General features: G+C 27.0%; 1 protein-coding gene across 1 annotated transcript; it reads left to right on the forward strand.

The window, feature by feature from the left end:
- The first annotated feature begins 39 nt into the window (after positions 1-39).
- Positions 40-3,128, forward strand: LOC107029304 (probable DNA double-strand break repair Rad50 ATPase). The gene is made up of 4 exons (XM_015230688.2): positions 40-449; positions 1,805-1,915; positions 2,564-2,644; positions 2,754-3,128. Exons 1-4 carry the CDS (start codon positions 216-218, stop codon positions 2,826-2,828), a joined length of 501 nt encoding a protein of 166 aa, XP_015086174.1. The 5' UTR covers positions 40-215; the 3' UTR covers positions 2,829-3,128.
- The last annotated feature ends 8,537 nt before the right edge of the window (positions 3,129-11,665 follow it).

Raw genomic sequence — 11,665 nt, forward strand, 5'->3', positions numbered from 1 at the left:
CCCTCCACTCTGTATATTGTACCCTGCAACAGTTAGAACCCAAAAAAAAAGTGAAAAGAAAAAGAAGGGTCCATTCCATTTCCATCATACTACCAAAAAAGCAAAAGCTAAAGAAAAAAAAAAGCAAAAAAAAAAAACCAACAAAGTTTAAAGAGAAAGAATTCAAACAAGAAGAAGGGTTTTCTATCTTTGTGAAAAAAAAAAAGAAAAAAAAAATGCAGAATCAACAACAGCTACAGACACTGATGCAAGCAGGTCAGATTTCAGGGAGTTTGAGTTTTAATGGTAATTTAAGTAAAGAAGATGAAGAAATGTCAAAATCTGCACTTTCAACTTTTAAAGCTAAGGAAGAAGAGATTGAAAAAAAGAAACTTGAAGTTAAGGAGAAAGTTCAAGCTCAGTTGGGTCGTATTGAAGAGGAAACTAGACGTTTAGCTATTATTCGTGAGGTTTGTTTACATTTTCTTGAAATTTTGTGTTAAAAGTTTGGATTTTTTTGAAGTTCTTTTATTAAAGATTGTTTTTTTTGAAGTATGGGGTTTTGATTCTTTTAGCTCAAGAACTGTTATTAGCTTTAGAGTTGTTTGTATTGTGAGGTTTGTTTACATTTTCTTGAAATTTTGTGTTAAAGTTGGGATTTTCTGTATGTTTTAGATTTAAGATTGTTTTTTTGAAGTATGGGGTTTTGATTTTTTAGCTCAAGAACTGTTATTAGCTTTAGACTTGTTAGTATTACGAGGTTTGGTTATAGTTTCTTGAAATTTAGTGTTAAAGTTGGGATTTTTGTGGGATTTTCTGTATGTTTTAGTTTAAAGATTGTTTTTTGAAATATGGGGTTTTGATTTTTTAGCTCAAGAACTGTAATTAGCTTTAGTGTTAGTATTTATATTATGAGGTTTGTTTACATTTTCTTAATATTTAGTGTCAAAGTTGGGATTTTTTGTGGGATTTTCTGTATGTTTTTAGATAAAAGATTGCTTTTTTAAGTATGGGGTTTTGAGATTTTAGCTTAAGAACTGTAATTAGCTTTAGATTTGTTTACAACTTTTATTTTTTGACAAAAAAAGCTTACAACTTTCTGTTCATTGCCTTAAAGTTGGAATTTTGTTGGGGTTTGTGCATATTTGAAGATTAATTGATTTAAGACTGGTGTTTGTGTGTGTAAGGGAAGGGGGGGGGGTTTGATTTTTAAGCTCAAGAACTTGAAATAGCTTGTTATGAGGTTTGTTTACTGTTTTTGACTAAAAATAGGTTACAAGTTTCTTTTCATTCTTGAATTTTGAGCTGGGAATTTAGCCTTAAATTTGGAATTGTTCTTGTGGGTTTTTTCTGCATACTTGAAGATTAAAAATTTGGTGTGTCCTGAGGTTTGATTTTCTTAGATTTTGAACTGGAAGTTTGCTCTTATTTTTTTAGCATTTTAGGGAAGGAGGAGCTCCAAAAGAACTCTGATCTATCTAAATCCCTTCTATAAAGATATGGTTTTCTGCATAAATCTAGTTTTGAAATTATATTTTGCCAGTTAACATTGGTACAACAATGTGTATAAATTTTGGAAATTTGTACTTTTGACAAGGGTAGTTCTTGTTATTGTGGAAAGATCAAGATTCGCTAGTTTATACAACAACGTACTCGGTGTAATCCAACAAGTGTAGGGGTTTGGGGAGGGTAGTTTCCGAATTTTTGGTACGATATGTGGTAAACATGGGAATTTTTTGAACTTGTTGTGTGAAGGGTAGTTTACTTCAGATCAAGTTTCTTCTATATATACTAAACTGATGAAGTTAAAACTAAATTTTATCAGGAACTAGAAGCATTAGCAGATCCAATGAAAAAAGAAGTTTCAACGGTCCGAAAGAGGATTGATATTGTCAACAAGGAGTTAAAACCCCTGGGCCAGACTTGCCAGAAGAAGGTATAAATCATATTATTTGCCACTACATTCTTGACTTTACTCTCACCATTTTCTGCTTGCATATATAATATATAGGCAAAGATTTTTTTTTTCTATAACAGACCGATCCATGCCAGTTTGTACCCACCTCGACTACTTGCTACATCCAATTAGCTTAGGTATCTCGTGATTTGCTAAGTAAGGGTTGGGCGGATGTTGAATAACTTAACGTTTTTCATCTACATAGCCTGTACGATGTACTTTTGTCCTTTTGTAGTGTTAGTACTTAGCTCGACTTGTGCTTGCTACGTCCAACTGGCTTTAGTTATTAGGTGACTTTACCAACTAAGGGATAGGCCGTTTGATGTACTTTTGTCCTTTTCTCATGTCTTGAACTCTCTATTGCTTAAAGATCTTTTTCATTGGCATGGGCGTCATGTTGGCTGGGTAACAATTAGATTGTAGATCTATCAATCTTTGTTATTCGGACCCTCAAAAAATGCGTAGCTTTTGGTGGATCTGACACACATGTGGTGATTTTGAAGAGTCGAGCAACATAGATATTAATTTAATGAATTCATCTGAATTCACTTAACCCCTGAGATGGGATTTAAGTACTTACTGATTTACGAGATTCTTAATTGTGGCCATTTCAATCGGTGACTACAGGAGAGAGAATACAAAGAAGCTCTCGAGGCCTTCAACGAAAAACACAAGGAAAAAGTACAACTTATATCAAGATTGATGGAGGTGAATATGAATTCATTGATGTTCTCGTTTTCAAATTATGTTATTCGTGTGAGTACATTTAGAACGTTTTTCTCTGTGTCTGATCGTAATGTTTCATCGTATGTATTAGCTGGTGGGTGAAAGCGAGAAAATGAGGATGAAGAAGTTGGAGGAGCTGAGCAAGAGTGTAGAAACGATTCATTGAAAGATAAATCACCTTAAAAAAGCTCATCAGTGACGACTAATTAGGCTTGTGTGATATATTTAAGATCTATAATCGAAATTTCTGTTTATTATATGGTTGTTTTCGCGTTTGGTGGGTGTATTCTTTCTTCCTTTTTTCGCGCTTTATGTTGTTCTTTGTTCATTTTTAGGCTTTTGAAGGATGATGATCTAATTTTAGGTGTCAAAAGGGAAATATTTACCCTTGTAAACATGTTTGTAACTAAAACAGGTCTTCTCTCAAGCTGTGGATTCTTTTGTTCAATTATTCTCTTCTTTTATATCTCTGTATTTTTCGATGTATCGTTTAGTTTGGTTGAAATTGTATTATGTGAAGAAAAGTTAACGATAAAATTGTCTTGTATTTTATGTGATTTAGTTTGACTCGGCACAAATTTAAGAATGAAAGGAAGTTTTGATTCTTCCTAATTGTTGGCTTACTTTTTGAGTGTTTTTTTTAATGTCTCAAGTAATTTTGTAGTTGTGGAAATGAAGCAAAATATGTTGACTATAAAAGCATGTACCTATTATGTAGTTTTTGGTTCTTTGATTTGTTTGATATTTGTTGTTTCGTGTAGTTCGATTATAGAATTCGTTTTGTTACTAACTCTTGTCTCGAGACTTGTATTACGTCTTTTTGTATTCTATTTTCATCTTGAACCAATGGTTTGTCAGAAATCATCTCTTTACCTTATCTGCGTATATGCTATCTCTCCTGATCTTACTTTGTCGGAAAAACGTACAACGCTTTTTGAAGTGGATGGAAAAAATAATGTCATATAAAATAAAAGAGAGTACATATCAAACACTTAAAATATCGAGCAAGAGTAAAAGGTATTTATCACGCACATATCTTTTTTGTAACGTTGTAATTTCATCGAACGTTCTCAAAGACTATTGTGCTAATATACTATTCATTTGTGGTCCTTCTCTACAACCAAACCTATCTTTGTGTGCTCTATCCTACGTTAGGAATACTTTTCTACCTAGCTAATAAATTTGCGTTGAAAAATTTCACTCTAACAAATAAAATACTTTATATTAATATCAAAATTATCAAAACATTAAAGTTAGTAATATAGGAGGGGTCTCTAGAAAAGAGTAAAAACTTATTAGATTCCATTGCCCATTGGGAATTAAAGCTATGATTTAACAAAATTAAAGAAGTCCAACTTTAGCTATAAAAGCTATAAACTTTACCTAAAAAAAAAAAGAAAAGTAAAAGCTAAATTGATTACTTGCAATATACAATATCTTTAATAGGGATTTTAACCCTATCTTTTAAAAAAATTGACTAACTTTATTCTATGTGACGTGTTTGAATAAACTTAGATAATACTATATAGTAAAATTAATTAATGTATTTTATGAGTTAATTTTTAATTTAATAGTTGTAAGGGAAAAAAAAAGAAGTCTTCAACTACTTCCTCACACCAAACATGATTTAATTACGATAACGATAAATACAGTAAAATTTTACAAGTTGAGTACATAAATATAATAATGTTATCTCATAAATGAGATTAATAAAAGATATAATATACGCAGACGCAAGTTAAGTTCAATTTTTATGAGATAGAAAAGTTAATTCCGCAATATCTTTTCATTGTGAACATATAAAGTGGAGCAAATTAGGTGCATGATGAACTTAATTATTTTTATCTTTTACGAGATAACGATAAGTCTGTTTATATATCATTTTTTTAAAATTTGAGTTATGAAATTACGCTGACTACGTTAATATTCTTTGGAGAAGGTGGAGAAAATAGGGAGGGAATATAACCGTTGGAGTAGACAAAATTGATACTAACTTTAACATGGTGCCAATTTGTATAATATTTGGGGATTTGAAATAAAAAATAATAATATTTCTTTTATCTTATGCTCCAACGGTACTATAATTGCTGTCAAACAAGACTTCCAAACTTGGTTGCATGTGGTGTTCAGATTAGTTTACGTATATTTTTAATTAATTTTATAAGGAATTTTTTTTATATATTTTTATTTCAAGTTAAATATTGTCACATAAATTGGGACTTAAAAAAATTATAATTAGGATAATATAATAAAATTATTATTTTATTTAGTACTATTTTTTAAAAGGCAGGTCATATTAAATATTAACAGGTAAATATGAACGGAGATAGAAATGACTTCATTTTAAGTATGTAATTGTAAAAGAGGTGCCTAGAAAAAGCAATCCCTTTTGTTACATGATGCACTATTCCTATTCGTTTTGGAATTTGATTAATTTGTATTTATTTATATAAAAAAAAAAGTGGGCAAAGCTAGGAAACTCAATAAAAGTTATACCAAACCTCTTAATTTAATGTAAAATTACATTACGTATAAAAAGTTATTAGATATTGAATTATCTACCATTCTTTGTTTGTTTACTATCTTCTTAATAAAAAGTTCTTACTTCACCACTCGCTAGAAGTCTCACTTGAAGTGTAGAGATCGAACTTCATACCAAAGGAGATTACTTTTGCAAACTCGTATCCAAGACTCTTAATTAAAAATGAAGTAATATTTATCAGTCATCTCAATCGTTGATGGTAAAAGCAAAGCTTAATATAGTCCATTGGAAATTCGAGTTCTAAAAAATGCCCTATATATTTAACCATAAAAGTTTAAACCATTTCTGGTTTCTTTCTTATGCCTTCAATATTCGGAATTCGAACGTTTCCTTGAAAAATATTACTTACAAAACTCAAACACGATATATCTGAATAAAGCAAAAATAACATTTTTTCACTACAATACTCAAAAGGGTCACTCAATTACTTCCAATAATGTAAAGCCAATTTGGGTTTAGAAATATACTCTCTTGAGCCCATTTTTGCATTTTTAATCTTAGTCCATTATTATTTGGGCTAAATGAATCTTAGTTCATTGTTATAAAACATAATTTTGTCATCCATCACTTGGAAAACATATATAGCGGGATATAAATTCTCACTGAAATACTAGAAAACTTTCTAATTTTTTCTGTATGAAAGCACAATATTTTTCCTTTTCTCACTAATTCAATCAAAAATATTTGTAATGATATCCATTGAATATTTTTCGGTAGAAAATATTCGAAAAATGAAAAAATAGTGATTTTTAGTAGCGAATGAATATTGGTTACCGAGTGTATAAATCTGTGCAAATTTGGGCCAGTTTCTATTTGGGCCCATTCAATTAGTCTTCTTAATATCACTACTTTTGGGCTAATCTGCTTTGGGTCAGTGTTTCCATACAATTGGGCTGGTCTTAGCTTAGAGCGTACTTACAAACTGTATATCATATATAAATAATTTGTGTATATATGAAACATAGCTACAATTATTGTATCAACGAAAAAGTTGTAGTCATAAGAAGGATATTAGTTGTATGAGATGGTATCTTTCGTATATTAGTTAGTTGTATCAAAACATATCATATCCATTAATTAAAGGGCACCTTTCATATATAGCAAATAAAAAATTTATATTGGTATGCTATAGCAAAGTGTGCATAATTGCGCTCCATAGCAAACATAGAAACTGTATAATTCGCTATACATATACAGTTGAAGCAAATTGTATAAAACGAAGTGTATAAAACAAGAAAGAGAAAGACACTTGGGCAGAGAACTGTATAAAAACGAAGTGTATAAAATGAATTGTATTATTACAAGTGTATAGAACAATTTATATACAATTTGAATTTGTATAAAATGAGAAAGAGAGAAAGACAAAAGAGACTTGACAAGGAATATACAATTGAATCGAATTGTATAAAACGAGAAAGAGAGAAATTAGATACAATTTGAAAATTGTATAAAGAGAGAAAGGCAAAAGAAACTGGGCAGGGGAGTATTTTTATTGTATAATTATAAGTGTATAGGACGAAAATATATGTACTTGCATGTGTATATACAATTTTCTCACGCTTTATACAAAAAGAAACGCAATTTATACATTTCGCTTCTGTTTGTATAAGTGAGAAAGGCGAGGGTGGCGAGCGAGATATGGGAGAGTGGCGAGAGGGGACCAAAAATATATGTATTTATACAATTTTCTCTACTTTATACAATTAGAAACAATTTTTATACACTTGTGTTTGTATAAAAAGTGAGGAAGCGAGCGAGAGATTGGAGGAGAGTGGCGAGCGAGATATTTGGGAGAGAGGCGCCTGACAATTTTTTACAAACGTTTGCTATGGAGCATAATTAAATCAAACCCTAGCTACTCCATTTATTTTAGGTTATTAGTTTGCTATTATATATAATTTTCCCTTAATTAAAACGCGTAAAAAACTTGTATCAGTAGTGCATATATGCTACTTAATCCAAAATGTAAATACGTTTCATAATTTTCTGAAATTATAACTATGTATCATAAATACAACCTAAATATTTATCACCTGCGTATAATTATTCCCTCCTTAAAGATGTTTGAGTGCATATTCCCTTGGATAGGCTCGGTACGTATATTCCTGATATATTTTCCTTTCATTGATTTCAATAAAGTTCGAAATCTGAATGATAGAAAAATATTAGATAGACTAAAATTATCGTGATATACATCTCTTTAAGTCTCTACAACCCCGTTTTACATGTTTTTTTTCTTCTAAACTACATTTTTTTAAAAAAAAAATTATGTTATCTTTTTTAAAAATTATTTTTTTATGTTGATTAGTTAATTAGATATTTGTTAAATGAAGGTTCATTTCATGTAGTCATGAGGTGGGTAGATGGCTAGAGAAGAAGTTTTGAAAATTTTCCAAAATAGACAACCAAAATCATGTAATTTTTTTTTATATTTGATTGAATATTTGGCCTTACCTAAATATTTCACCATATATTTTATGCAATCCAAATAACAATACTCCAAAATTAGGAAAAATATAGAAATAAAAAATAGAGGCCATATGATGACAAAGTTAAAGATTATGGTAATGATAACATTGGGACATAATATGAAAAATAAAAATAGTTATGAAAATTCATTTGTTAATTTGTTGTTAAATAACTTATAGTTAACAAGATTTTTAAAATAATTTATCGTCGATTCATAGTTAGACAGAATAAATCGCGAATTATCTATTGTTTAGATGCATGATTTCTCTATCACCAATTTTTAATTTTTTTTTTATAACTAGCTGATTTTTGTTATTTTGTCTATCGCGAATATGAAGTTAACTTTATTTAACAGTATTTTAAGATTTAAATAATATTCTTATAATAAGAAGGAGTGTTATTAATTTGAACACACTACTTAAGAAACTATTATAATTATTCCTAAAAAACTGAGAAGTGATTTTTACTAATTCGTCCCTACTTAAAGAAAAACTAATTAATAATTCCTTTATTACAAGGGCAATTTTTTAAGGTAAAATTAATTTCTTCTTACAATTTTAAAATCACTTATTGTTTTTTAAAAATTATTAAAATAAAGGAAAATATACTATTATCACAAACTCTTTGAAATGACAATTGTGGCCATAAATAGTAAGCTCTTTAATTTATGTTTCCTTTCACAATAACATGCCAATACATTTTATTTATTTATTTTTAAAAAAATACAGATTCATCGATCATTTTAAATAAAATTATAACGTTGGATAATTAATGTAATCCAGACATATATAATTTAATTAACCCCATATAATATTAAATTTCCAAATATTATTTATTGAATTAACAATTACGAATTTTACCGTTACACAATGCATGAACGGAGTGGCGTACCCGTTCTTATGTTTCATATATATAAATAATATTAAACTCGTATATTCTCGATATCAACATGAATTACGATAGAATAATTATAATTTCTTTAGCTTTAACGATCAGAATTGTATGATTTGAGATCTTGATCAGAATTGAAAGTACCTTACTTCGAAATAAATCTTATTAATACGTGAAATTTAATTTAAAATTCTAGTGTGAATATCAGACATCGAGTATCCAATAAATCACATGAATATAAATATATGAAATTTGAATAGAAAATGGAATAATAAAAATACATATTATATATTATTACATGGATAAAATTGTTTGAATATGCAAAAACAATTTTATAGTACAATTAATAATTTATATATAAGAATCTCTTCATTATTAATAACTAATTTAAATACATTGAATCTACTAATATTTTCATATAATACTTTATAAATATAAAGTTCATTGAAATTAAATAACGGTGCGATAACATAGTATGGCTATCCATTCTGAGCTCTTATTTATAAGTTAAGAAAATAAATTAATAAAATAAAATAAAATAAATAAAAGGAGATCTTTTTAAAAATAAAATATATAAAAGGAGATTTTTTTTTTATCATCAATCATGATTGGGTAATAATTAAGGTTGTCAACCTAAGAAAACATCCAAAATTTTGGCAATATATACATCAAATTAAACAATAGTCGTTTAGTTTTAATTGTTAGATTTTAAATTTTACACGTTTTAAAATAATTAGGAAAAATATTTTTTGCAATATTCATTAAATGATGTATATTTTTTTTTATTTTAAGAGATAATATAAAAAGTAAATAATTAATAAAAAAATAAAACATGAAAAAAATATGTTAAAGTGGATATTATTTTTAAAATACTAGATAAGCAATATTTTCATTAAGTGGGTTAAAAAGAATTTGTGAAAAATAAAATTTAATGATTCTGATTTGAGTTTGAAATTTCACCATATATTTTGAAATTCTAAGCACATCACTAGTTTTATGTTTTAAAAAAAAAATCAAAAAAATATATAGTTTTATTTTCAATCGGAGAAATTCGTGTAAACTCTCTAGATTCGTCTCTACAGATATAATAAATAAAATAAATAGAAAAAATATAATCGTATCTACGTAGAATAATTTTGATTTATGATCTTCGTCGAAATTGTTTTCTTTTTTCTCACGACCAAATTAAATGAACCCAATCACTTATTTATTTCACTTACATATGTAGGGTATTGTGTGTCTAAATTTTTTTAAATATATTTCTATATATTCAACTTTTTCTATATATAAAATATTTTGCTATTTAAAACCTACTAATAGTCCAATATTGATTGATGAATTGAATTTCATGTTGCGTAGAGCTCTTTAAAAATATAATTCTAATTATTAATTTTTTTTGATATTTTTAAAATTAGAATTTGAGTTTTTAAATGATTAAAATATTATTTGAAGTAAGAATAATGAAATTAAGGAGATAAATTTTCAAAAGAGTATTATTACAGTTCAAACAAATCTAGTAACTTTTGTTTTAGATTATAAATTCGTACGAAATTTTTTGTTAAACATGTACCGATATTTAATTATCATTCTGACAACTATAGTAACTATGAATTTGATAGCAAATTCAGAGCACATAAACTCTAAATTTTAAATTCGATTCTTTATCGAGCTATAATATCACCCCTTTTTGGACGGCTGAATTAATAGTTAATCCTTTTTAACAAGTGATGATTAGCTGGTCCATTAATCCATGTTTAATTAATTAAGTTTTTGAAAAAGCAGCTTTGTATTTTTAAATCGAAAAGTGATATTTATGTTTTTGCTATACTATAAATATCAATTGGAATTATTTTTAATTCATGTGAGTAAAATGCAATGAAAAATAGTTTTTGGTATTTATCCGTAGGCGTTTAATCATAAAAATAAAATTAAATCGCTTTTTTTTCTTTAAATTTTTAAAATTAGTTATACTTGATCCTAACTTATAGACTATACTTAAAAAAGAAAAATTTATGAAAATGAATAAACAATTTTGGGTATCGTCGATTTCAAATAAAGTGATAATTTTTATTTCTAGGAAAACAAATAATTTTCATGACCAAGTATTTCAAAAAAAAAAAAAATCAACCTCAAAATCAAATTTTAAAATTTTCATAAATAAATATATATAAATATATTTTTCAAAATTTAATTATGTCAAACTCCATAAATACTTTCTTACAATCTCTTTGAGACAATTATACTTTTATGAACTATCACATTAATTAATTTGACAAGACCCAAACAAAGTTTTTTTTATTTTTATTATTTTTTTTTTAAAAAAACAAACACATAAGCCCAGAGCACATTAAATTTAACAGCTGTTTAATTGCAATGTTCACGATAACGAGGACGGATCAAAGAGAAGAACTGAAATATTTTTGAATTTATATTATAAATTCGATTCGTGATACAATACGAAAAATTTGTGATTCTCGTTTTTAAAATGATAAAAGATTTTAATTGATAAATTTTACTTGAAGTAGTATTGATTTACTATGTATCAATATATTCATTTGATTTGTATATGTTCGATCTAAAATAGAGCTAACAAATACATAGAAATATATTATGATTTGATAATCAATGCATTGTATTGAGAATGTTTTTAAACTAAATTATTTATACTTATTTCTAAATATTTGTTCTTAGTTCTATATCCTTTTGAAAGTTATGGATTTAATATAACTTTTGTGCTTTAATTCAAAGATTATTTTTGTTATAAAAGAGAAAAAAATCTGGAAAATATTTTAATTTTGATGGAAATTGTTGTTACCATACCAAATTTTGAAAATGACTTTTTACCCCTACATTATTTAATAGTAATGTAATTTAAAAATATATATGTACCTACGTGGATACATTACTATTTATAGTCATGCAATATTTTTTATGTTAATGTTGGCACATATATATCTTTAAAATATACTATTAAGTAGTACAGGGATAAAAGGCTCTTTCCAAAGTTTGGTATCGTAACAATAATTTCGATTAAAATTCGAATATATTTTAATTTATTTTTTCGTTTTAAAAAATACATTGAATATATATATATATATATA

The sequence above is a fragment of the Solanum pennellii genome, chromosome 9, assembly GCF_001406875.1.
Source record: "Solanum pennellii chromosome 9, SPENNV200".
NCBI classification, from domain to species: domain Eukaryota; kingdom Viridiplantae; phylum Streptophyta; class Magnoliopsida; order Solanales; family Solanaceae; genus Solanum; species Solanum pennellii.

Bases quoted from the DNA above. Each gene is read 5' to 3' on its own strand.
- LOC107029304 (XM_015230688.2), top strand. From the start codon at position 216: ATGCAGAATCAACAACAGCTACAGACACTGATGCAAGCAGGTCAGATT. The intron at 1,916-2,563 runs GTATAAATCATA...CGGTGACTACAG, and splicing joins GCCAGACTTGCCAGAAGAAG to GAGAGAGAATACAAAGAAGC. The intron at 2,645-2,753 runs GTGAATATGAAT...CGTATGTATTAG, and splicing joins TTATATCAAGATTGATGGAG to CTGGTGGGTGAAAGCGAGAA.